The sequence below is a fragment of the Vanellus vanellus genome (genome assembly GCF_965231255.1).
Source record: "Vanellus vanellus genome assembly, chromosome: 22".
Classification (NCBI taxonomy): domain Eukaryota; kingdom Metazoa; phylum Chordata; class Aves; order Charadriiformes; family Charadriidae; genus Vanellus; species Vanellus vanellus.
In genome coordinates this window covers 4,799,406-4,825,075 of record NC_138927.1, presented here as the reverse complement: position 1 = coordinate 4,825,075, position 25,670 = coordinate 4,799,406, and the positions used below count along the sequence as shown (strand labels likewise).

At 43.9% G+C, this 25,670-nt stretch overlaps 3 protein-coding genes across 9 annotated transcripts; 1 reads left to right on the top strand and 2 right to left on the bottom strand.

Annotated features, from left to right (window-relative positions):
* Positions 1-200: 200 nt before the first annotated feature.
* On the bottom strand, positions 201-6,265 carry RSRP1 (arginine and serine rich protein 1). 3 transcript variants are annotated; one of them, XM_082494187.1, is made up of 7 exons: positions 5,968-6,250; positions 5,719-5,774; positions 4,156-4,471; positions 3,842-4,032; positions 3,342-3,496; positions 2,036-2,119; positions 201-1,383 (listed from the first exon to the last, which is right to left on the bottom strand). In XM_082494187.1, the coding sequence occupies exons 1-7, from the start codon at positions 6,054-6,056 to the stop codon at positions 1,198-1,200; spliced, it is 1,077 nt and encodes a 358-aa protein (XP_082350313.1). In that variant the 5' UTR covers positions 6,057-6,250; the 3' UTR covers positions 201-1,197. The 3 variants fall into 3 exon arrangements, 2 of the variants coding, with proteins under 2 accessions (XP_082350313.1, XP_082350312.1); XM_082494186.1 differs by having other exon boundaries at positions 3,842-4,471; positions 5,968-6,249; XR_014269949.1 differs by having other exon boundaries at positions 1,319-1,383; positions 2,036-2,808; positions 3,842-4,471; positions 5,968-6,265.
* A 123-nt stretch (positions 6,266-6,388) lies between these two features.
* TMEM50A (transmembrane protein 50A) lies at positions 6,389-10,423 on the top strand. Of its 2 annotated transcripts, none has more exons than XM_082494083.1 (7): positions 6,389-6,521; positions 6,938-7,041; positions 7,449-7,561; positions 7,948-8,015; positions 8,216-8,308; positions 9,625-9,685; positions 9,959-10,423. In XM_082494083.1, the coding sequence occupies exons 2-7, from the start codon at positions 6,949-6,951 to the stop codon at positions 10,002-10,004; spliced, it is 474 nt and encodes a 157-aa protein (XP_082350209.1). In that variant the 5' UTR covers positions 6,389-6,521; positions 6,938-6,948; the 3' UTR covers positions 10,005-10,423. The 2 variants fall into 2 exon arrangements, with proteins under 2 accessions (XP_082350209.1, XP_082350210.1); XM_082494084.1 differs by lacking the exon at positions 6,389-6,521 and adding an exon at positions 6,535-6,549 and having other exon boundaries at positions 6,939-7,041.
* A 52-nt stretch (positions 10,424-10,475) lies between these two features.
* LOC309680461 (RH-like protein) lies at positions 10,476-25,143 on the bottom strand. 4 transcript variants are annotated; one of them, XM_082494080.1, is made up of 12 exons: positions 25,084-25,143; positions 22,681-22,957; positions 21,708-21,851; positions 20,283-20,469; positions 19,906-20,056; positions 19,083-19,224; positions 15,760-15,923; positions 15,313-15,450; positions 14,947-15,077; positions 13,962-14,041; positions 12,761-12,834; positions 11,224-12,159 (listed from the first exon to the last, which is right to left on the bottom strand). In XM_082494080.1, exons 3-12 carry the CDS (start codon positions 21,838-21,840, stop codon positions 12,133-12,135), a joined length of 1,227 nt encoding a protein of 408 aa, XP_082350206.1. In that variant the 5' UTR covers positions 21,841-21,851; positions 22,681-22,957; positions 25,084-25,143; the 3' UTR covers positions 11,224-12,132. The 4 variants fall into 4 exon arrangements, with proteins under 4 accessions (XP_082350208.1, XP_082350206.1, XP_082350207.1 ...); XM_082494081.1 differs by lacking the exon at positions 25,084-25,143 and adding an exon at positions 24,400-24,454; XM_082494082.1 differs by lacking the exons at positions 11,224-12,159; positions 22,681-22,957; positions 25,084-25,143 and adding an exon at positions 10,476-11,199 and having other exon boundaries at positions 21,708-22,662.
* Positions 25,144-25,670: the final 527 nt, after the last annotated feature.

Here is a 25,670-nt window from a genome sequence, read left to right as displayed (position 1 = left end):
AGGCAGCGCCTGCACAGCATGGCTGTCCCACCACCCAGGCAGCAAACCCACCCCTCCTCCTCCCCAAGGGGGAGCGAGGAATAGGGGCCAGCTCAGGCATGAACCTCAAGTTGCCATAAAATAATCCTTAGCCACATAATCCTTAGCATGTTTGCCAGCCACCGCTTGTAAGTTTCTTAAAGAAGCTTCCAGACTGGAGGAGTCAACATCAGTTTATTTTACTAGCCATTTATTTTTACAAAAAATGAGATTTAGCTGCTCCCGAAAGCATGCATCAGCACATTGACATGCTTGCAATACCTTCCTTCGCAAAGGTCCATGTAAGCCGCGGAGCAGAGCGCGCTGTTCCACTGCGTTCTGGAGCTCTCACCAGTGACAAGCAGCATAACCTGTACTGTTGGTATTGCAACGCCACCTCCACTAACTTCACAGTTTGCTTACTGCCTTTAGAGACTGGGTTTAAAGCAACCTACACCGAAGCACAAGGCAGCACTAAGTCAAGTTCAGCATTACAAGTCAGCAGAAGTGACAGCTGCTGAGGTGCGGTGCTTCCGACAGGGACAATGCTGACAGCCTTACACACAGCAGTGGGGTTTCCGAGTAGGGGCTGCCACATGAGCTCTCCACTTAGAGAGGCACCCAGGGAAGCTACTCTGGAGGCCCTGAACCAGCCACAGCCTGGGCAGGAGAGGTTCCAGCATGAAAGTCTACTTCCAGAACAATGCAGAAGTTCTCTTCTGCTGCGCTTTGAGGTAACAGCGGGGCAAGGGAAAGCTAAACCTGGAAATAACCACTTACAGTACAAGGTCAACTTATCACCCAATGCAGGTCTAACACTTGACACACAGAGAAGCCAGTGTGAAACTAAAGTTTATTTACTTGAAGTAAACAGTTACACAATGTAAGTCAAGAGTTCAAAATAACAGCTACTGAAGCTATTGTTTAGAAAAAGTTACCCACCTGGAAGTTCTAGTCCATTAAAGCAATACAAAAATATTTACAAATATACACAAGATTCCCACCTGTGGCTTCTGGATCACTGTGCTCTACATCTGAAAGAGAAACCTAAGATTCCAAAATTAAGATCACAAAATAAATACTCAGTATTAACAAGTCTTCAACTCAATCAGAAAATTTCAGATCTCACTACTGAAGTATGCACAATGCTGCAGTTGGAGACAGTGAAAAAAAAATATGCTAGCGTGCCCGGAACACTGCATTTTTAGGTGAGAAGTTTAAAAATGTTTTCTTCTCCTCCTTCTTGACGGGAACCCACTGCCCATAGGGACTTCCCTTTCTGTCCTCTTCTCTTCCCGGAGAAATTGCTGGTTCTTTTACAACATGGCTCACTGGCTTCTGCAGCACTGGTTTTGCCATTGTATTCTGGAAAGAGAGATTTCCTTTAAAGATGCTAGAACAAGAAGGGACATACTAAGTCCTGCCAACTTCAAGGGATTTATCTGTGCTGACAAGACAAATGTTTTCATATACTTAACTGACACAGGATTCAGGGAAGTTGCTTTTTCCTTAGTTCTGAGTTATTAAGATATCGCTAAACATGTAACTCGGGGCACCCCACTCCAGGGACAAGCCACTGTCCCGGTTTCAGCTGGGTAAGAGTTAATTTTCTTACTAGCAGCTGGTGCAGTCCTGTGTTTTGGATTTAGGATGAGAATAATGTTGATAACACGCTGATATTTCAGTTGTTGCTAAGCAGTCGAGGACTTTCCAGCTACTCATACTGGCCATACATGGGGGGGGGGGGCACTGCCAGACAGCTGCCCCCAACTGACCAAAGGGATATTCCACACCGTATGACATCATGCTCAGTGGATAACACTGGGCGATGGGGGGGGGGGGGGGGGGGAACTCAGAGTTATGGCATTTTGTCTTCCCAAGTACGCATTACTCATGATGGAGCCCCACTTTCCTGGGCACGGCTGAACACTGTACCTGACCTGGCAACCAACGCTGGGAAAAGCCTAACACAGGAGGGATGAAGTACTGGAATTCCATCTTGCCAAATCGCACTTACATTAGGACTGAAAGAAATGCTTCTCTGTATGGTTGATCTCTCCATCCCACTTTTGGTCGTGTCTTCTGCTAGTCTTCTGGGTTGCTAGAGAAGAGCACACACAGCTTCAGTGGGAGGGTACGTTATTCTGTGCAAGTTAAGGCAGTTACGACAGAGTACAAACTTTCTGGTAGAGCTGTTTCAGATATTTACATCAAAAGTAGCTGTAAGCTACTAAATATGCAAACAGATCAATGCTGAATCAATTTGAAAAGCATTCAGTATTTTTACCAATGTCATTGTGCCAATTCATGTGTGAGCTGATATCCATGCCCCAGTTACAGTTTTAAAAAGGGTTCAAACAACTCAAAGCATGGACTGCCGTACAAGGAACTGTAGTGGTACATTTGCATTAAGTTCTGCATATTCATCCTGCAGAGCTTTGGATAATGACAATAAACTTATCTGCAAGTGATGCAGGCCTCTTCTTCTGTACTCTCTCAACATCTGGAATATATTGCATATATTATGAAAGGGATGCCTGTACCATTTCTCTAAAACCCTTAGCAAGTTTACTTCCATTTGAAATAGTAGCATCTCATTGATGTAACAGTTATTGCAGTTTTGTATTTACCATGAATCAGGTTAACACACTATAATAACAGAGCCAAACTAAAATTCAGTTTAAGCTGCTCAAATTTCTCCCTCCCTTAAATTCACAGCAGCTACAGCCCAGAAGTCCCTTAATTACCAACAGATTTTCTTCATCATGTCTGGAACCATAGTCATGATTTCTATAAGACAGAAATAAAGTTTGTAAAATGCATTGTGTGCTTGGGTATGTAATTTCTGGGAAACAGTTTGTTGCACAAGAAAAGCTTTCAACAGTTGAGAAGGGTAGAAAGATTTAACCTTTAAAAAAAAAGAAAAGAAAAAAACAACACACTATTCACTAGGTTTGGTAAGGAAACTCCTCATTTTAGGCCAGAAACATATGAACTAGTCTAATTAACGGGCAATATCCTACTAGAACTTAAAAGACCAAACTAAGTTCACCTCTCCTTCCCAACCTATCACTACCGGGAAGCCTGCATGTACTCAGTGGATCAACCACCTCTCAGGAGTCCACCGTACTTTCAGCTTAACATAAAGTCTACAGTGGTTTCTCCAGTAGTTTTTAAACATTCTGGCAAATCTGAGGGTTTTGTCCAAGGGTTTGAATTCATAATCACAAACTCCACAGTTAAAGACTGTAACAAACCCATGCAGATGACAAGTTTTAAGATGTGTTTACCTTTTCATTGGAAATACTCCAGTTCATACTTACCTCAGCTGACTCTCCAGGATCTTGATGCTCCTGTTTTTCATTTTTTATCTCTTTGGAAGGAGTAAGGATCTTCAAGCTTGCTGGCAAGATGATGTTATCTGTTCCCAGAGCTTTTGCAGCATTAGCTTTTGCAATTTCCAGGAGTTCTCTCTTGTCTACAAGAGGAAAAAAAAAAAAAAAAAAAAGCATCATCGTCTTTTGTTCAAATCAACACGTACCTACTCACACAAGCCTAAAAACTGCAGGTTTACTATCCCTACACCTATGTAAGTACCAACTGTCAAATTTTCATCAGAACTTGAGAGATCTGGCTTCAGCTGAACTGCAAAGAATATCCTCTGATTTTTTTTTTAAATCCATTTTTATAACCATGTGGAGATTTTCTTCCATCTTGCCATTATCAGTTATGCTTTATAAAGCAAGTAAACAGAGAGAATTTGCGTGGTTAAAATAAATGTAAACTGTATGTTTTGAGGTTCTCAAAGTCTCAAAAAAAGTACCTTTTTCACTCAAATGGAGAGGTGACCTGCTCCGAGATCTTGTTCGTGACCTGCTTCTCCAGCTTCTGTAAGCCTCAGGATATATTGTTCGCCCAAATCCATAGTATCTTCGGCCTCTTGAACGTGATCTACTTCTTGAATAGGACCTTCTGTAATACGATCTTCCACGAGACCATGACCTGCTGCGTGACCTGTACCTTGGAGGAGAGCGGTGGTACCTCCTGTAGTGTCTGGCATGGTACCTTCCTCGGTACCTCATGTAGCCACGTGATCTCGAGCGGCTTCTGGAATACGAACGAGAGTATCTTCTGTACCTTCGGGAACCATTTCGTCTGGCTGATGACCTTGACCTTGATCTGGACCGGCTCCAACTCCTGGAGGAAGCTGATGAGGAACTACTGGAACTGGACTGTGAACTGCAAGAGGATCTGCTAGACGACCTTGTTGATGACCTATCACAACTTCTCTTGGATCTTAAAGATGACTCTCTCTTCTTTGGCGAGCTGAGGGTTAAGTCATCCATGAAGTCTGTCATATCATCAGTTTTTGTAACTACCATTTTCTCCATGCAGGTACTTTCAGAAGCTGGTTCTGTTTTTATTGGTGTTCTGCAATACCCAGTCTCTGTTCCTGTTGTGGGTGGGGAAGGGGAAGTTAATCATTTATACAGCAAAAAAAGAAACATTATGACACATAGGCAAAAAGTTCAAGGGTAATTAAACACACCTGCAATTCTCATCCAGTTTATCAGCATGTTTTGCACATGACAATTTTAAATTTAGTCATTTCCTCTCCTGTAGTCACTCTTTTATATATGAAATAAAAAAGGCTTCAGTTTAAACCTTAAGTAGTTCTGTGTGGAATTTTTAAGAGGTTTGTTTGTGAGGGTTTAAAGTTTAACACCCTTCGTTTGCTAGATAAGCACAAACCTTTGTGAAAAGGATACAAGCTAATACCTTTTTCCCCTCCTAACAGAACTGTCAAGGTATTTTATCTTCAATCTGTTCTAAATTCACCCTATTGCATCTACAATGCAAAATAACCATTTGCCTTCCAGATCAGTATGAACTGAATAGTTTTCTTCTGCAGTTCTATGGAGGTTAAGTTTTACTGTTTTCCTCCGGCTAGGAAGTACCTTCAAGATACAAAGCAGCCACTTCCTTGACTGTATCACATTAAAAAACTATCTTCACAAAATTCCACACATCCCAGCAGCGTATGTAGTAAGCTGCTATGAAAATCATTCTACATAACTAGTGAAAAATACAGCTAATGATTCACTGGATATGACTTGTAAAGGATGTAACACTTGTTAAGATTATATATTAATAATTAAAATGGCTGTTCCTCGCTAGTGGCAGCCATTTTATATCTACAAAGATTACCTTATTCCAGGGCGTAACTATCTTGTCTCCATTATTTAAACCCTGAGTTACGTCACTACTTCACAATTTAAGAAAGCTTGCTTCGTCACAAAATTTCTATCGGGTGCTCACTGTAAATCCGTAACCAAATAAATCTTAAAGCCTTACTGAAGCCGATCAAGGGTATTAAACTCCACAGCAGTTTGTAAGCAGCGTTCCCCTCGCTACCACTAAAGCTAAAGTTTCAGTGCTTCACCTCTGAACAAGGGCCAAGGTCACCAGCGCTGTACAGGGCACAGCTGAGACGAAACAACTGCTTAATTCCCATCTGAAACACCACCCCACCTCCCATCGCTAAGCTATTTACACGTCAGTGTTTCCCACACCGCACATCCTGAGCGCATCTCACCCACTCTCACGCAACCGCCCGGCACCGGGCAAACCGCGCGCAAACCGCGCTCCCCCCGCCCGCGCGGCAGCGGACTTCGCCTCAGAGGCTTTAGGGACACTTACCGCTGGGAGCCGCCGGGCACCCCCGATGCTGATTCCCGTGAAAGACCAAAGCGCTTCTGTTAACAAAGAGAAACGTGAATAACGTCTGCCCTCCGCCCCGCAACGGCGGCCCCCCAGCACCCCCAACGAAAGCCGAGCAACGGCCTCTCCCCTCCCACCAGCGGCCCCCAAGAGCCGCTGTTTGCGAGAACACCCCAGCCCCCGCCGGCGGCTCCACAGAGCTGCCCCCGCGCTGCCCCGCCAACTCACCGCCTCCAGCCAGCCGGGCTTCCCCCGCACGGATCCTGCTCCAGCGGCGACGCCTGAGGGGACAGCCCCGCTTCGTGAGTCACCCCCATAGCGACCAGCCAGGCTCCTTCCACCCAGGGAACAAGCCGCGATACAGCCCCGACAGAACGCAGCCCTCACAACAACAGCAGCCGCTGCCGTCCGCTCCCGCCACTCAGTACCGACTGGGAGAGGCCGAGAAGCTTCTAGAACTTCCCCCTTTACGTAACGGGGAACCAGGACGCATGCGCAGAAGGGGAACGCAGAGCCATCTCCCGCGCATGCGCAGTGTGCGCCATCGCCGCCTCGCTCCTCGTACTGCTGAACATGCGCAGAAGGATCTGTTGGGGGACACACCCCCTCACCCGCCTTCACCCAGCGCGCCTGCGCGGAACCGCCCCGTCTCGGGGCGCAGCGGCGGGGCGACGCGCATGCGCAGTGCGCGCGGCACGGCGGCTGGCTGGCGGGCGGCGGTTGCGGCTGCTGCGCGCGCGCCGAGTGAGCCGCCGGGGCCGACGGTGGCCGCCCGCCCTCAGGTAAGCGGAGCGGCGGCCTGAGGCGTGAGCGCTCCCTGGAGGCGGCAGGACTGCTCGGCCGGCGCCTTCTCCCCCTCCTGAATGGCCGCAGCCCCGCCGGATGTCCTCGGCCTCAGGCGTGGTAGGGCGGCGGGGCCCCCTGCGAGGGCCGGGGGCGGTGAGCGGCGGTGTGTTCGGCTCAGCTGTGGTGCCGGCGCCTCGCCAGCGCTGCCCCGGGTGTCGGGGGGGTGGGCAGGCTCCGTCAGCCGCTCTGCTCGGCCCTCCCTCGGGAAGGGGCCCTGCCTGTGGGATTTTCGGGGAGCCTGTAGCGGTGTTTAACCTGCCTGGCGCGATGCGCGTTGCTGCGTGCCAGCCCTTGGTGCGTGGTGGGTTTCCTCTTGGAAAGAAACGTCCCTTTTTCTTCTCTACGTCTTCAGATAGCTGAAAAATGTCAGGTTTTCTTGAGAGCTTGAGGTGCTCGGAGTGTGTTGACTGGGGAGAGAAACGCAACACGATCGCTTCTGTTGCTGCCGGAGTGCTGGTACGTACAGCTTCTCTTGCGCTGCTTTTGGACTTTTTCGCTGTCGTTGGCTGTCGATGGGCTAAAAAATATTAGCTATTTGGAAGTAAAAAGAAGAAAAAGGATGTGTTTTTCTTGTATGTAGCAGCAGAATTAACAACAAAATCTGTTGTGGGTGCTTGCAGCCACGTGTTACTTTGGTTTCACAGCTTCTGCCCTTGTAGTAACTATTAGTAAATCTCTGGCTTTGCATTTAACCGTGTTCCTAAGTTGGTAGCAAAACTAGTTATGCTAGCAGTTGACTCGGTTGGAGACCATAAGAATGATTTTGTGTATTAATGTGTTTTTTTCCTAGAGCAATCTTATATATTATTAAAAGGCTTGCGTCTGTATTTTAAGCTATTGTGCTCTTCCTTCTTTTGTAATAGTTTTTTACAGGTTGGTGGATAATCATAGATGCAGCTGTAAAATATCCTAAAGTGGAAGATTTCAACCATTCATACCATGCTTGTGGGGTTATAGCCACTATTGCATTCCTAATGTAAGTGTAATTTCTTGATCAGAGCTACATACTCCTAGAACTTATATTAATAAAATAATTCATAGTCTTTAAATGGAAAGGTAACTAAGAATAATGGGTTAGGTTACTGTCGGAGTATCTCTAATACCTTTCTTATATTTGATGATATTTATAGTAAGGAACCATTTTTTAAAAAATTAGGTGTGTTACACAGGTCTAAGTCTTATTAGTCTTTGGAAAAATGCTTTTTAAGTTTTAGTCTTGTCCACCTTTTTAAAAAATACCAAGAAATGCAAGATTGTGCTTTTTATGTAGGAGATTGAAAGTGAGAGGTTTCTCCTATTGTTTTGTAAACACTTGTTGCTTTCAGGATGTTTACCCAGTTTTATCCTGTTTTGCTGCTACAGGATCAATGCGGTGTCGAACGGACAAGTCCGGGGTGACAGTTACAGTGAGGGCTGTCTGGGCCAAACAGGTACGGTGGTGCAGGCTGTTGTACAGCCATAGATCTGGGAAGCTGTTAAGGCTTGGAAAAGTTGTAAGAACTGTACCAGTGTGCCCGCTGTGTGCCTGTGCATAGCACTGGTGTGTGACAGAAGGTGCTCGGAAACAAAAACATGCTGAAAGTCACAAGTGTCTGTACCCAGACACAAAACACCCCTACGTCTTTTCAAGGTGCTCGGATCTGGCTGTTCATTGGGTTTATGATGGCTTTTGGATCTCTGATTGCTTCCATGTGGATCCTTTTTGGAGGCTACGTTGTTAAAGGTAAGATACAGCATGGAATGTGACCTGATCCATTTTGAAAAGTTTAAAGTATTTTAAATGACTACTGAATTTTAGAACTTACTTTTGCACAGTTTCTAGGCAGGACCAGTTTTAATATTTTGGTTCCCTACTCATGACTGTTCATACTGTCTACTGTTATTGGGGTGGATTTTATCTACTTATAAGCCACAAACTTCCAGGTAGCCTCACTAGAAACACAGGTCCTGGTCACCTGGGAACTGTACTGATATAATTTAACAGCTGCAGTTATATGGCAATAATTCTCAGGGTGAACACTTATTCCCTGAATAAAAATTACTAGTTTTGTGCAAATTGCTCTCAAAGCTTATATGCTAAATTAGCAAAAGCGAAAAAAATAATTCAAATTGCCTATTTAAATTCATACCTTAACATGTACCACAATAACGTTTTGTGAAAGCAGGTCTTGAGAAAGACATGAAAAGTGCGGTGAATTAGTCTTTGTTTCTTGAAAGGAAGTAAGGTTGTTTAAGTAAATGTAAAGCTACTACCTGCACCTGGAGCTGAAGTGAATTTCACACCAGTTCAGGCCACATTGGTGGTTTTGGTTAATTAACATTCTCATCAGCCTTGGTCTTACTCAATTCACAGGGGACTTTCAGGGAAACTGAGGCACGTTAGGTGCATCGTAGCACCACTAACGTGCACTCCCATTTTGTGTATTGTCATTATATATGAAAACATAGGTATATGTACTTAAGCACACATGCATTCCAAACAGGATGAGCAATGCCATGTGATAATTACAGTCTTTATGAGCATTGCATTTGAGATGCACATTTTTGGTTTGAGAGCAGGAGAGGCTTCTTTTATTTGGAAAGCTAAATGATTGGTGGGGGACACAGAAGCCCTTGAATTGAACTTTCCAGTGGTGTGAGGCTTAGGCTGGTCTTCTGTGTCACACCATGGAGCAACAGAGAGTGGAGGGGACCATCCTCTTAGAGCATTGAAAGGGGTTTGTGAGCTGCGTAGGGCAGTCTTAATTCCACGCGAGAACAATCTGACTGAGGCAGATTTGTAACGCAGTCACGCTGGCACCAAGTTTTTTGTTGCTTTAGCTCCATACCTTGTCGGGAATCCTACGTTGTAACAGACCCCCTCTGTCAAACGCAGCTCCTTACAGCTGCTTCGCAGTGCGTTATCTCCACGTGTTCGTTAGGAAGACAGACTGGTTATCCTTGCTAACATAGTGCAGCTTCATGTTTCTGAAAGGCCAAAGATGGGATATTCTTGAAAATTATTTCTCAAAAATTTATGGAATTTCTTTCTTTTGGTAGAAAAACCTGTCGTATACCCAGGAATAGCTGTGTTTTTCCAGAATGCGTTCATCTTTTTTGGGTAAGAGTATCCTCCTTTGTTCATTCCTTATATAGTTGTTTTGTAATGATTAAAACTGAAACTTGCTGTAATCTGTTTTTTCTTAAGCCCTGTTTTGTGACTAGACATGGGGGAATAAACTGCAGGGAAAGGCAGTAGATTTCTGGGATTGCAGTTTGGTTGCAGGACCAGGAACTGGATTTACAACTTGCTCCCTGAAATCATGTATTTACAATACTCAGCATTTGATTTGCTCCCTTATGTACTCGTGTCCCTTTATTCTGTTTTAAACAGAGGACTGGTCTTCAAATTTGGTCGGACGGAAGATTTGTGGCAATGAATGCGCCTGCGGAAGTGCATTGGCCCTGCTGGTTTTTTAACTGCACACTCCCAAAATTTTGTAAAACCATTTTGTAAACAGTGACCTTCAATTGTGTCTACAGATATAACAAGGACAACTTCAATCATAGCACTAAAAATTCTGGTTCTATTCTGTTTAATTTTTTTACTCTTGTACGTTGATTTAAATGTCATGTTTTTGACAAATGTAAAATTGCTGCAAGTAACAATGGAAGTCACTTTTATGATACGATGTTTGCTACAAGTAAATAGTATAGTGGAAAATGGATGTATTTAACCAGCTGTTATGATGGTATTTACAATCCAAAACTTACTAAAAATGCTTTAAACCAACTTTTTAACATATATTTATTAAATATTTCCTATATCTGGACAATATAACCATTTCTTCAATTTCAAAACTCACTGGTGTGTGGCTTTTCTTCCATAACATATGATAAAAGATACATGGGGAAAAGGGAGGGAATCATAGAATGGTTAGAGTTGGAAGGGACCTTAAAGACCATCTCAGTTCCACCCCCTGCCCTGGGCATGGCCACCTCCCCCCAGCCCAGGTTGCTCCAAGCCCCGTCCAACCCGGCCTTGAACACCTCCAGGGACGGGGCAGCCACAGCTTCTCGGGGCAACCTGCGCCAGGGGCTCACCACCCTCAGAGTGAAAAATGTCTTCTTAATATCTAATCTAAATCTACCTTATTCCAGTTTGAAGCCATTCCCCCTCATCCTATCAGGAATAAAGGAATAAAGTAAAGAATAAAATACTGTTCCTTAAAAGTACTCCTGCTAGAAAACAGCAGAAGCCATTTCTGTTGCAGAAGTTATGTTTGGTTGGTTGCTGGAAAATTAAAGTTAAGAGCAGAAGTTGAGCCTGGGTTATGCAATAACACAGGCAGGACGTGTGTGTCCAGGCTGAATGTCACCGTCAGTGGGTGGGAGACTCAGCAGATCACTGGCTATTTTGTGACCTGGGAAGAAGAAAATCTGACCTTTCCTCTGCAAGTAATTTTTCATTACCTGAAATCTGTCTCACGCTTCTTTAACTGCAGCAATCGACTTTGCTTCATCCCTAGTGGATGAATGGAGGTTGGCATGCGGCACTGCAGGGAGCATCAAAGGCCTCAGGCTTTGTCTTCAACGTTACATTTTTCCTCGTTACTTCATTTTTAAGCAAGTGTGCTGAATAAATAAAACGATCAGATTTTGACTTCTTTATTATGTAAGCATTTTTGAAAGAGATTTTTCTACATCAATGATTTTGAAACAAACAAGAAACGCTGTGGATCACAATCCATTTAAAAACAAGGATTCGTTTGTGCAGAATCCTCTGCCCCATGAGGCCCTAGCTCGTGCACCAAAGCTTGTCTCGGAGTAGAACAGCTCACCATCAGACACCACGCAGACAGGCTGTTCTGAGGTTTGCTGCCAAATAAATATGAGAAATACCACTGATTTCAGGGGCACCATCCACCAACGGAACAATTTAACTTCTTGCCATTTGAACTCGCGAACAGCTAGCCTGAGCCAAGCAATTACAGCTTTTGCTTCAAGCAGTCGGGTAACTCAGAGAGTTGCGTCTGGCAGGATGCAGAGTTCTGGCCCTGATCCAGCTCACTCATCAAATCCTTGCTTAACAAGGCCTTCAACAGAATTAATTTAGCTTAAAAACAAGTACTTTAATGCTTCGCTAAATAAGAATGAGTATGTACTCCTTGAAAAACTGTACTTTAAAATACAGATTTTGGCTTTTAAACTTGGGAGCCAAAAATGTTTTGAAGTTTCCAAGCGTTTTGATTGATAAGCCATTGCAGCAATGAATGCAGCCAACGTTTTTGTACAAATCCTACAAAAAAATATGTAAGGGAAGACCATCAGAGCAGAAAAAAGCTGAATGCATTTTAAGTTTGCATCTGTAAATTTACACCCTGTGTCTTTCACGAATAACTAGAACAGTTCATTACCAATTCTTTGTGTGTGCATTGGGATGGCTTTTTTTAAGCCTGAGAATTGACCCTTATAAGTGCTCTTTCAGCCCCTCACAGCTGTTCGTTTTCCCTAGTGGCAAATAGGAAAAGCTTATCTCAGTCAAATCTGTCATCTGGGATCCACCATTCAAAATCCAACAGCCAAATGGGGAAACTGTGAAGACAAACGTTCTCGTATCAGAACATTTTATGCATCAAATCATCATACAAAAAAAAAAAAAAGGCAATGAAAAACCTTATTAGAAGCTTATTTTCACGCATTTCTTTTTTCTGTAATTCAGATACAGCATTACACTCAGCACCTAAAGGTGCCCAAGGCCGGTGTTTGTGCATCAGACTGCACAGCCACTCTGTGCCCACGACAGCCACAAAAAGCACCTTTCATTCCACTCATTGGCTTCTAAAAATCCCTCTCTCCGATGCTGCTCAAGTCCCCACAGGAGGCCAGTGCTGTCAAGCCCCACAGATGTCTGAGCACCGAAGGCTACGTGTTACAACCAGCAAGATCATTTCGGATTTAGCCCCGTGCCCACCCTGACGCTCCTAACTGAAGGCTACACGCATTTATAAAGTTCAGGCTCTGAATCAACTGTGGCAAGAGCTCCTGCATATCAAACAGGGCATCTAAAATGTACCGTCAAATGGAATTATCCTCTTTTTTTTTTTTTTTTTAATTCAAATGCCTACAGTTCTTCACCAAGGTCAACAAGGTGCTATATATACCCCCACACAGTTAATTTTACATTGAAACTTACCTCCCAATAAAACTGGTCTTCAAAGTACTTTGATACAGGGATGGTCTTAAACGGTTTGAGGTTTAAGATTAAACCTATTTGTAAAAAACACATAGATCGAATATACATATATACATCAGGGAAAGGGGAAGATTGTGTGTAACTGGAGGTTTCTTAGTGACACGCACCCAAATGCAACATAGATCAAAATACAAATTCAGAACTAAATACTTCAGCAGAGCCCCTTGACTCAAGCTGACCTTAAACACAAAGAGAGAAGCTTGCCAGGATCAAGGCTTGTGTTATTAAAAATTAATTACTCTAGGTAAAACCCCATTAAACAGCCTGCCAGATTCTAAAAATACATCCAAAATTATTAACTTCTTGCATGGAAAATGCCTGTGTATTTAAAGCCATCAGGCTTATCAGCACTGTTAGCTTGGGATTTCAGACAGAAATATCTGGATTTTTAAACGATTTGTTTAACACTGAATGCTTGATTATTTCAGCTAAATGTTTTTTAAAAATCTGCTTGATTAGCTCGATTTCTTAATTATACTTAAGGTAATGCAAAGGTTTCAGATCAATTAAAGCACAAAAAAAATCATTCTGGAGTGTATTTCACAGCAATTTTCATCTGCCGTTTCTCTTTTATTCAAGACAGAATTCACAGCTATAGAAAACCAGCAGCTGCCACAAACCAGAATGTCACATGGGAAGCACCCGAGCCCTGATGATCCCAAACCACCAGGGATCAAAGGCGCAGCGCTTGCCTGACGCAAGCCAGCTACTGATGTCAGTGAAACTTCGCAGATTCATACCAACTGGCCTAAAAAGGGCCAAGCTCTAGATAGCACTTTTCTGTCACAATACCCAAATGTAAAAATGTTTTCATCCTCACCCATCTCCTGTCTGAAATTTGAAGGCAGCTGTTAAGCCTCTGTTAAAATAAACTTCACCAATGAAAGAATGGTGCTACCAGGTTATTTATGTTGAATTGATCTCTTCTTCAAAAGACTGGCTTTGAAGTGTCCCTGGCGTTCGTGTTTCCCATGACTTCTACAAATAATTTACCCACAGAAACACACTTCAGAGCACCAGTTAAACTGGCGTCTTTCTGCAAAGTGTTGCACTGACATGAAAGCAGGTGCAGGAAGACGACATACCCCATGCCCCGAGGAAATGAGGAAGATCTTACTGAAGCATGTTTTTCAATACTGACCTGTAATAAAACCTGCTATCAAGGCAACGCTGACGGTCACGCAGAAGGCACCAACATGAAACATGACCAAATACCCCAGTCTGAAAAGCAAAACAAGTGTTTCACCTTTTACAGTTGCTGAATTTAGCATTAAGACTGTGAATGAATCTATCTAAATGCTGTTTTACATCAAAACCTCTCATAAAAATTCTGTTCTTCTCAAATCTCTCTGCAGCCGCAGTTAGATGTTTTAAGAAATCCTATCTGAAGCCTAATACAGACCTCAGAGGACATATTTTGCCTTTAGAAACCATCATTGTCGGACTAAAATTTCATTAAATTTGTTTCAATAAGAACATGAGGAGAAGTGCAAAGCCCTTGTGCTGCACTGTGATTCATTCCTGCATAAACTGAGAAAATCAGAGAACTCGTATGACAGGACATGAGTTTGATTTGCACAAATGAGATGCCAGTGCCAGATCAAAACAACCAATGGAGAATACCCTTAACTGAGCCCTTCAGCTTTTGCAAGGTATCTCCCTGAGTATATTTTCCAGTTCAGTGTCCAGACTGGCTTTAGTCCAAACTGGCATTCTTGCCCCAGACTCAGAGTTAAAGCCTCCTTTGAAGAGAAATGCTGCTTTCCGCCCCCCCTGCATTAGCATACAAAGCTCCCCAAAACACATCACAAAAGCCAAACTGAGTCTTGGAAGGATGCACATCCCAAGCCTTCCTCTCCTATGTCTGCTGTATTTAGTATCAACTAAAAAGGGAGACAGAAAACAGGACCAAAAGCTAATACTGAAGTTTTAATGCAAAGTCTGCTCCACCCTGAAAGTCTTTTTTACTGACTTTTTTGGACTTCGGAGATTATCTTAGGTTATCTGGTATAGAATGATTTACCTGTGATGACGTTCAGGCATTCTGTATATATGAGAACTCTTCTCAAGGCACACTACAATAATGATTAGCTAAGCTTATTAATTAATAGCAAAAATTTATATACCTTGGTAAATTAGTCCAGTTTTTTATTGCTAAGAGAATGACCTGGACAAGAGCTCCAAGCACAGCAGGGAAGCCAAAAGTGAAATGAACTCCAGAGGAATCATGAATCTTGAGAGCAGGATTCAAGCATCTCTGGGAAGAAGAAAAGGTTTAAGTGATACACAGAAACACAAGTCGATAACAGCATATTGTCAGTCGCAGAAAATGAACTTTGGTCTTGCAAGTTGCAATCCTGCACTCCACTCAAAAGACTTCAGGTTTCCTAGCTTTAATCTCTTTGAAAGAGAGGTTTCCCTTGAGGTATCCTACTTGGAGAAGAAGTTTATATATAGCTTATCCAAAAACAATTTCAGGATTTGAGTACTACCTGTAAACAGTAAGATCCTAATATGGTTATCACACTGGCAAGTAGACCCAAAATCATCGCAATCCAGGGATACTCGATGCTGTGTGCTGCGTAACCAACAGTGACCCCACCAGCTAGTACTGCACTGTGGATATGAGTCTGTAAAATAAACCAGCAGAGACATGGGAGTGAGAATTCAGTCATCACTTATTTTATAGCAGCCCAATATCATAGATTCTTATTCTCATGCAAGTGCGATCTCTTTAGGGTGAATTTGAGCCTCTGTATACTGTAAAGTACAATCTGAGAACATAATTTCTAAGTTAGAGCTTCAGCTTGGGAGGCTCATAATGACTGTAAGACTGAAAACCTGGACTTGTTTTTACTTAATAGCTATTACACTTTCCGTGTATTACTGAGAGTAACAGAAAAATATCTTATATGCAGTGATTTTCTCTCATGTCTTACCATTCTGAATCTTCCATCCTTTGTGGTCAGAACAGACAACACGAAGGCGGTTACAGCACTCACTGCAAGGGCAAAGTAGGTGTTGTAGATGATTGCTTTCTTCTTGTTGGCCACAGCTAGTACAGAATTGAAGCTTGGCCAGAACACCCAGAGAAAGAGAGTGCCTTGGAGACAAAGATAAGCAACAATCATTACCTGCTCTAAAACACGGCGAATCCATCACCAGCTGTCTCTGGAGGGCTCCAGCCCACATTTTGCATTCACTGCAATTCCCAAATTGTAAACAAATGATAACAATTCACAATACAGACAGGCCTGAGAGTTACCTGCTATACCAACACCTTCCCAGAAACATATCACTGTAACGTCAAACACACAGCCAAAGCACAGCCCTGCTGGCATCGGGCTGCTCCTTCGTGGAGCTGAAGGTAGGATGCCCTTTTCAAGAACACCTTTGTGGGAAAGTAACGGAAGATTGGTGAGGAGGATTGTAAACATGCTCAAGTGACTCGCACCTGGGGCGCTGGACAACACATATATCACACTAATTATTGTTCAGCCTTGTGTGCTTGCAAGTAGAACATCTGCCCTTAGATAATATAAGCATGGGATGGACTCAGGGACACCTTATCTAGCATACATGAGATCACTGCCTTGTTGTTGAAGAAGATCAAAGCACAGTGGAAAACTACGCCTGTTTGAACCCTTGAAAAGCAGGCGAGAACAAGTCAGCACTCACATGCTCCTGCTAACAAGGACTTTCTCCCGCTCTGCGGTGCCTGCGTGCCCTGCTCGTGTTCCTCTGCCCGGGTGTTGCTTCGGAGATTCCCCGATTCATGAGGTATTGAGATTAAATTTGTTCTTTGTCTTTCATGTGTGGTTGTGTGGTTGTTCCTGCATCCTGCCCAAGTCGGCTCACACAACCTTTAACATCAGCTTTGTTCTATCTATTGTGCCCTTAAATGCAGATTCAGATACAAGTGGGAAGAATTCCATTGTTGATTTCCAAAAGATCAGCATCCTGGCTGTTCTGCACAGGTACCAGGGGCTTGCTCCTTGGTCAAAATTTCTGCTCCTTTTCATGGAACTGTGGCATAACTGTTCAAAACCAGCCGCAAGACAGATGAAAGCAAGCCAAGGAGGAAGAGAAAACAGCTCACATGGTACAAATCACCACAAAGAAACCCAAAGTGCACTTTGGAATGTCTTTTACCCTGACTGCCAGTATGACTGGTCGTCTTGCCTCCTGGCAGGGTTTGAAGAGAAAAAGAGGATGAACTGGATCATAAGAACAGAATCCTCTCTACTTCTACTAGGATTACTCCAGAGGAGGGCTAAAGATGAATAGCTCGAGCGAGGTGATTATGCTTCACCAACTCAGCTATACACAGCTTAACTTTCTTGTTACTTGTAAAAGAGTTATCTACCGAATAGCTACTCCCTACTATATGGGTCCAAAAGAACAACTTACTTTCCTCCTACGAGATCGCTGCACAGTGTCACACTTTTGTGACCACATAGGCTTCGCTAACAAAAGGAATGAAAACAGGTTCTTCTGCTTCTATGACCTGGGCCCTAATTGTCAGCATTTAGGAATCTTAGCCTCTATAAAACAAGTTCACTGCTTGGGAGGATACATCCTTTCATAGGGGGATATAGATACACATGCAGAGATCAAATTCCAGCCAGCAGAGGGAAGTAGGTGGCCTCACACTAAGTCAAGTTGGACCACACATTGCAATCTGCCTCTGCTCCCGGAGCTGCGCATAGCTCTAAGTGCACAGATGACAACACAAAGAAGCAACAGTTTATTTTGCCTTGTCCAGTCATTATTTTTTGCTGCCCATTCCACTTCCATAGCTAATGTTCCGTTCTCCGTGCCACAGAGCTACCAGAGCCTTGCGCAATTCACCTGACAATAACATTTGAAGTGTTCTTGTTGAAGTCAATTAAGAAGTGACACAGGCATTGTCACTATAAAGGACAATGGTTAAATCCAGTTTCTAGCAGCCCTGGCAGCTACTGCTTTTGTACAAGCTTATCTTGGCTCCTTGAAATCCAATTTCCATTGCTAATTTTCACCCTTTCAGTGCACCAAGGCAGTGATAGCTGTGCCTCTCAGACAGGAGAGGCCATCTTGGCAATTCAAAAGCCATGGCAGCAGTGAGGGCTGGTGGAATGATCTGTAAAATGACAATCTTATTCCCATTGATTAGACAGTCAGTCATTAAAAAAAAACATTAACATTCTACTAATGCCACTGAAACGTTCTTATGAGTATCTGCTCAGCTATGGAAATAAAACAGTCACAACCTGAATCCAAATATGGGTGAAGACCTCAGTACCCTTCACACAGTCCTCACAAGCAGGATGCAAAAAGGAACTGAGGAATTTACCTGCTCAGTTGCGCCTTTCTACCCACGTTACCTCAGGAATTATTCAAGACATGGCAAAATAATTACTCCAAATAGCAAGCACTTGGTTGTAGCAAGCTGCACTAAACTTATAAAAAAGGCTTAACAGTGTCTTGATGAGTTAGAATAAAATACCGATCTCCTCAAATTCTCCATCAAAGCAAAAACTCCAGGGACTCAAAAGAGCAGCGTTTAAATTTCTGCTTCCCTCAACTGGGCGAAGACTGACCGAGAGTTAGACTCTGCACCGTTGCAGAAAGATCTTAGTTCAGCTGGTGGCAGTTACAGAACAGAAGTCAGACAATAAAGAAAACTAATTGCTTCTTTAAGAAAAAAAATTGGAACTGCCATATATTCAGCCTGTCATCACTCAGATCCTTTCTCGTGTGCCTGTCTATCGTATTCCCCACCCTTCATCAGGCCTTTATCTTTTCATTTACACTCTAGGCAGGAACTGCTTTTCTATATCTCTGTACAGCACCTTGCAAAACAAAACTGAGCCTTGGCCCCAGCTGGGAACTGTAAGCACTACTGAAATACAAGTAATGCCCTCAACTTTGGTGCATAGGTCCCTTGCCAATATGCCTATAGCAGCCCAAAGGGGACAGCTTAGCTGGGAGAGGGAACGGTTAACTTGGCACAGCCTTTATGCTGAGACTGACAAAAGCAAACTAAGCCACAGCCGTTGCAGGAGTGGCTTATGTGTCTGGTAGGAAACACGCTGAGACTCACCAACTCATTGTCAGAAACCACGAACCACAGCAGCAGCAGTTTTCTTTGCTTGGCTGCATTCAGACCTGCACTTTGGATGCAAAAGTTTCAGCATGCTGTGGCCAGCCCCCAAAAACATTCCTTATGTTCTCACTGCAATCTCTTCTTCCAACTGAGTCGTTAAAGCAAATGCCTTACCCAACATCGCCAATAAATCCGACTTCGGGGTACTCGCATTCTTCTCAGACCTTGGTGGTGGCTCAGAGAAGCAAGAGGAGACTGCCAGACCAAAGTAGGCTCCAAACAGATGAACGTGCATCATGCTGATATCGTCTGGAACCTGTATCAATACAATAACCAAATTTGGGGTTTATTTCATACCACAGGAAGCCTTTGGTGCAGTTCCTGATACAGTTGCTCATGTGACCTCCCTATAAGCAATTTATTTTCACAGTCCCTCAGTTTATGCATGAGTTATTAATACAAGAATAACTTATCTGAGTTCAACATAGCTCAGAAACACACAATTCATACACAGAGTTTGGGGTATGTTTACATTGTACATTAAATGCAGGTCTGACTCTGCTGTGCAGACTGGATTGGTATACCGTTCACACTGGGAATCTTCCAGACTGAACTGACACAGGGAGGGGGTAAAGTTTAAAGGTAATTAGTGCCTTAGGCTAGGTCAAGGCTTTCATTCATGCATTGGGGATGGTCAGGGCATGGGCAAGGCCAAATGCACTACATCCCAATCCATCAGATCAGCTCTCCCTTTAAGGCCCAAGAATATAGATATAACCAATTATATAGAGTATGCAGGGCTTGGAGTTCAATGGTCTTAAGTATAGTCCTAAAGTCAGACTTCACTTCTTAATGAAAACATAGCCACAATCTAACTGAGATGAGAGAAAACACACTGATGTTCCTGTCAGCAGAGCACTAACAAACCACCTGAAGGCAATATTCGAAAGTCCCAGTGAAGTTTTCCCCACTGTGCCTGGAAATCATACTACAATACCTCCAGGAATATCTTGTTGATCCATCTGCTCATATGGAAAACTATTATCTCCACCACTGTCATCAGAATCAATTGCACAGGATTAGTCTTCCCAAGAACAGCTCCAGTGGAGATGACCACAGCAGTCATACTCACAGCAGCCTTTGTTATTCTGCAATAAAAGAAAGAAAGAGAAAAAAATCTGTATCAGGACCACACCAGGGCCACTAAAGAATGAATGACAGACAGTAAAATGTACTTAAAAACCCAAAGCCTTCTAAAATGTTTGCAAATATGACTGTGCTAATTCGCAACTAGGTCCATATAACCGGGCATTATCCTCCACAAAGAACAATCGGCAGTTCTAGATTATTTCAATTCTAACATGATCTAATTACCTTTTCAGACCATCTTCGTTTGGCCTTTGAAGAAGGAAAGCTAATAAACCTTCTATTAGCACGGAGCATTGGACACCAAGTACAACGATCAGGAGGTTGAATCCAGTGCTGCTAAACCCGTATCTTTTCAGAAATGTCAGGAAAAAGCCAAATCCAAAAATTACCATGTGGTTGACATCTTGAAAAGCTGCATGACAGAAAAGACCAAGAAAGCAGTGAAGTTATTAATGCAGACTAGATTTCTGGTTAAAAAATAAATTCAAAAAATCATGACTAAGTAAGAAGACTTCAGACAAAAATTCGGGTGCGGTTATTATTTAGTACTTGTAAAGAATTCCAGAGCTTGCTTTCTAATCCATAAGTAATCAGAAAAACAATACCCTTGACCCTGAATTTAATTTTACAGAGTGATCGGAATGGATGCCATAGGATGGGGGTTGAGGGGTCAAAAAGCAGGGCAGAAATGAAGTATGTTTAGCAATTAAATTTGGACATTCATTTTTCCTAAGGTGAATTTAAAGAGCTTAAATTGGGCATTTCAGGAAGAGTTACTGTGAATTAGTGCTGATTCATTCCTTGAGGGCATTAGGGAAGAAATGAGTTACAAAGAAACTTGTACGAGGTCCCCATCTGGGTAGAAGGAACAGGAGCAGAAATGGCAGTAGAAAGAGCTTAACATGGTTACCAGCACCATTTCACAAAAGGTAGAGGCTGTCCAAGACGTAAGCTCTTGGATCTGTAGACCTGGAAGCGTCCCCCAGGGCATGCTAATAGTCATATTCTTGTATGGCTGTGCTGGCCCCTACATACAGCAAAATATCAAACTGCTAGTAAGCAGACCTAATTTTTCGAGCTATAAAACAGGGAGAGTAACACAAGAATGTCATGAGGATTAATCAGATCAGATTTGCACAACCCTGTAAATATGTTACACACTATGGCCGTAGCATAATCTGTTAAGACATTCCTTTGATCAATGCACAAGATACATCTCCAGAATATATTTGAACCCTTAATTCCACTGTATTAACTTATTTACATCAAGCATTCAAATGGAAAATACTGCCATCCTGAATTCTTCCTTTTTAGCACAACATCTTCGCACGCAAAGACCTCACAGAGTTATGCACTTAACCCAGCGCAGTTCCTGCCCTCAGAAGTTTATGTTCACAGGAGTCAAGATTACGGCAAACAGGCAGCAGAGAATAGACAAGCAATAAAAATCCGTATCGCTTCTGTCTTCTTTCTCAGTCTTTGTTTTGATATAAATAAATAGACACCATACATAGCAAAGTAGGGTACTTAAAGGAAGTAAAACATTCTACTTCTCACTAATACACAAAATTGGTGAATCCCATCTCTGCTACACTGCAAAACAAAAGCCCACATTAACCCTTCCTTTCACAGCAAGGCTGCCAATCTTACCCGGGTAGGAGATGCTTGATCTGGGTGCACCATCACCCGAGAACAAAAAGTAGAAGAGGACGATGAAAAGAGCTTCCAGAAAAAGGATGAGCCATGGCACGCTGTTTCGGAAGTTGCGGTAATTAGAAGACATCGTGCATTAGACTACATTAAGCAGAAACACATTAAGTTTTTCTATAAAAATGTTCCAGTAACCTCAAACCAATCGAAAAGGAGGTGGGGAGGGGGCAGGAATAAAAACTCAGAGAGATAAAAAGCCCAAGACACGTCAGCAAGGAACAGTTCCTTATCTGTGGCACGTCAGGAGCCCAAACTTGCCACAACTGACATAGACCGAACTCAAAAAGTACTCATGAAAGCAGACATATCGAGCTGTCAATACTGCAATGCTCCAGGATACCGTCCGTACAGTACTTCAGCTGCTGTTGAGCCTTGCATATCAGCTAAATGGCAAGTAAAGAAGAACACAGACTCATAAGAGTAGGATGTTGAAGTTTATGCAAAACCATTATGTATTTACATTGCTCGTATCCATCCTAGACCCAAGTCCCTTCATGTAAAGGTTGGGAAGGTCCTGTTGGGATTCTCACTCTGATTCTGGGGTTGGTTAGGCTGTAGCTAAACACCCATGTCCCGCGACAAACCTTCTCATACCTAATGAATCCAACCCAACACCAGAGAATCGAGATTCTCTGGACACACAGCGTTGATGCAGCATTTCCTATGCTACTTGTGAAATCAGTCTATTGTTGTTATGGTTTGAGAAACCCATAACAATTTATTGTCATTTAGACAATCATTCTATCACCCGATGAGCCCTTCCCACCAGGGAAAGGGAATTGGGAAAAAACAAGGAATCCCAGGAGTTGAAGTATAAACAGATTTAATAAACTAAGATTAGATAATTAACATTAATAGCACTAAAGAACCAATATTGATCCCGATACCAATGCAGAATATGCAAAAATTATACTCAGCCAATTTTATCAGTAGGAAGCTGTGCACTCCCAGCAGTGGACAGTAAACGTGGGAAGCTGCACCACTGCAGCTTCGGGAGGAAGGGAAGGGCTCAGGGGTCCGGCACCAGGGCAAGGAGTTCTCAGGATGGCAGCCATCATGGGAGAGAGAGCACTTTGCAGCAAACATTCAAATTTACATTGAATATGACGTTTATAGTATGAAATAATCCTGTTGGCCAGCTTGGGTCAAGTGCCTGGGTCTCGTTCCTCTTCATCCCTCCACTTGGCAACCTGAAAAACACTGAGACCTTGAAACCCACGCACCATAGCTGGCTATAAAGTAAATACGTTCACAAATACAGACACTAGAGTCTTCTAAAAGTGCAGTCTTCCAAAGTATTAGAAGATAAATTAGTGTTGCTCAAACCAGGACAATTGTTTATAGCATGGCTATGGAAACAGCTACAGTGACCACTCTGGAAGACCATGGTAATCTCCAGGTCGGGAAGCTGCAGGCAGACAGCACTGTTCAGAGTGCTGAGGCTCTTAATTGAGAACCAAACCACAGACCTACACCCTCCTGATCCTTTCTTTAATTCAGACCCAACCTTCATCCAGAAGTGTATCAACTTCTATTACCACATTGCGGCTACGAGGTACCCATTACCTTATGGGTTCAGAGCCTTTTGGTAAGGTACAGACTTTTTTTATTTGTTGTTGTTACTGTTTTTCTAAAGCAGGAATCATGAGAGTGAGCGTGTGGAGCACACGAGCAGGGCTATATGGTGGAAGCTATGTTCAGTATATTTCTATGCACAGACATTATAACTTGTTAGATATGGTTATATGGCTGTTGAGGCCAATTTATGAATCCATAATATGAACATTACCATCTTCTCAGTATTCACTGTACTTTTGGTAAACTGAACCCTTCTTTGTTCAGGCAGTCCAGGAGATGAAAGTACTGTAATTATGCCTCAGACTTTCTACTTTGAAGCCATTTCAAACTGAGTGCTGTGCTGGCGCTCTGGGGTTTGAGAGAGTAACAATGCGCACAAATGGGTAGAAAGCCACCTACTGGCAACAGAAATATGTATCAGACAAACACTTATGCAGAAAAATTCCAGTGCACTCATATTTTCGGATGTTGCTCCTGCAAACCTATATGGCACAATAGTAGTTTTCAAGCCATCTGCGAAAGGTTTGCATTTGTGGTGATAACTTGCATCTTCCTCACAGACAGTATCAAATTGCTTTACCAGCTTTTACTTACACCTAATAAAACCGTAAGTATCCTTACCCCCTTTTCAGAAACACCAAAACAACATTCAAAGGACTTATTCAGACATGCAGAGCACTGCCCTGACTTCAGAAAGATCTTCATTCATCTCCTTCTCATGGGAATTCTATGATCATGTGGGTAATTCAGCCAGAACCAGAACGCCTGGTGAACTTCCTCTAGACAAGAAAAAGGTAAAAGCTGAAACAGCAACTTGGAAATTGGTTTAGCTAACTGATGCAGTGTCTTTGTGTGGTTTATAAATGCAATATATCTAATTAGCTTTCATCTGTTTCCTGCAAGACAAACCCTTAGGACTCAGACTCAGGATAAAAATTACCCAGAACTCCTTCCATCGCCTTGACCTGGTCAAATGAACACAATTAATTCTTCTGATAGTTGTTACCAAGTCCCCTGTCAGGGAAAATGCACCAAAGGCTAGGAATTTACCCACGCGTTTCCCTCAGGATGACATGCCACACTGCAAATGCCGATGCTCAGATTTCCAGATAGAAATCCCTCCCAAACAGAAAGTGCTCTCAGACAGAGTGAAATACAAAATCACTTTCCTATTAGAGCTCCACCAACTGCCAAACGGCCCCGTGGACTCAGCCGACAGGACCGGCTGCCTCATGTACGCTCCCCTGGGCCGTTTTAATGCCATTTCGGGACACACACTCCTCAGGCTCAGGCTGACCTTTGCTCGGGGAGGCCCGTTATCCCCCAAGGCGGCGAGGCAGCCCCGTGGCACCCAGCCCAGCTCCGGGCGAGGCCGGAGAAGACATGGCAGCGCGGAGAGGCTGCCCCGGCCACCACCCCCGTCCAGTCAGCCAAAGGGCGGGGAGAGGCGCCGAGCCCTCAGGCTCGGGGGCCGCCGTTGATTTCCTCACGGTTTCCGCAGTCCGAAGAGGGCCACAGAGCCTTGGGGCGGGGGCTCTGCCGAGCGGCCCCCAGGGTGAGGAGGCCCAAATCGCGGCCCCGGGCCCCGAACCGGCGGCTAAGGGAGGGGAAGGGGGCGGTGCCCGGCCGTGACTAGGCAGCCCCGGGCAGCAGCAGCGGCGGGACCGCCCCGCACTGCCCCTCGCCTCCCATTGGCTGAACTCCCGCCCCTCCCAACAGGCCTCCCTTAGGGACTAGCCTTCCATTGGCCGAAGGCTGGCTTCCCTCACGGCATCTGATTGGCCCATCTCCAGACACCGTCCGTCTTTGGGCCGATCGGGGAAAGAGAGACCGAGTCGCCCCGCCTCCACCCGCTTACTGCCCTGCGATTGGGCCGATCGCTTGTCACTCTGTTGTATGCATCATTTATTGGCTGGAGGAGTCCGTCAGTCACTCTGAGAAGTTCTCCCTCCCCTCCGGTGAGCTGTCACCACAGGGCTGCGCTGTGGGGGTAGCACAGTGCGCGACGAAATGCCTCCTGTTACCTTTGCACCCTGAGACTGAGCTTTCCCAACAGCCTATTTGTTAGCGAGGTTGTCAATCAAGTGTGAGGGGCGGTACATGAGTGCGACGGTGACAGAGGAAATTGAGCCCTCCTTCTTCCGTTTCCGAATGGATAGCTGAGCTGTCCTTTTATATTTATTTGTCTGTTCCATTGGACAGTCGTGCTGTCGATCACAACACGGGGCGGGAGCCAGCGCAGAAGGACAGTAGGCGGGAGAAGAAAGAAGTCTACTCAGGAATTGGCCCACAAGCCATCAATTCACGAATCCTTCTCTTTGAGGG

What these genes read in the sequence shown, in the direction of transcription:
- RSRP1 (XM_082494186.1), bottom strand. Translation starts at nt 6,056, where the DNA reads ATGGGGGTGACTCACGAAGCGGGGCTGTCCCCTCAGGCGTCGCCGCTG. An exon ending in GTGCCCGGCGGCTCCCAGCG is followed by an intron (nt 4,472 to 5,718) that starts GTAAGTGTCCCT and finishes CACCCACAACAG; the next exon opens with GAACAGAGACTGGGTATTGC. An exon ending in TCTCCATTTGAGTGAAAAAG is followed by an intron (nt 3,497 to 3,841) that starts GTACTTTTTTTG and finishes TTCCTCTTGTAG; the next exon opens with ACAAGAGAGAACTCCTGGAA.
- TMEM50A (XM_082494083.1), top strand. Translation starts at nt 6,949, where the DNA reads ATGTCAGGTTTTCTTGAGAGCTTGAGGTGCTCGGAGTGTGTTGACTGG. An exon ending in TGGAGGCTACGTTGTTAAAG is followed by an intron (nt 8,309 to 9,624) that starts GTAAGATACAGC and finishes TTCTTTTGGTAG; the next exon opens with AAAAACCTGTCGTATACCCA. An exon ending in AATGCGTTCATCTTTTTTGG is followed by an intron (nt 9,686 to 9,958) that starts GTAAGAGTATCC and finishes TGTTTTAAACAG; the next exon opens with AGGACTGGTCTTCAAATTTG.
- LOC309680461 (XM_082494080.1), bottom strand. Translation starts at nt 21,840, where the DNA reads ATGTCTTCTAATTACCGCAACTTCCGAAACAGCGTGCCATGGCTCATC. An exon ending in AGGATGGAAGATTCAGAATG is followed by an intron (nt 15,451 to 15,759) that starts GTAAGACATGAG and finishes TTTATTTTACAG; the next exon opens with ACTCATATCCACAGTGCAGT. An exon ending in TAGGATCTTACTGTTTACAG is followed by an intron (nt 15,078 to 15,312) that starts GTAGTACTCAAA and finishes TCTTCTTCCCAG; the next exon opens with AGATGCTTGAATCCTGCTCT.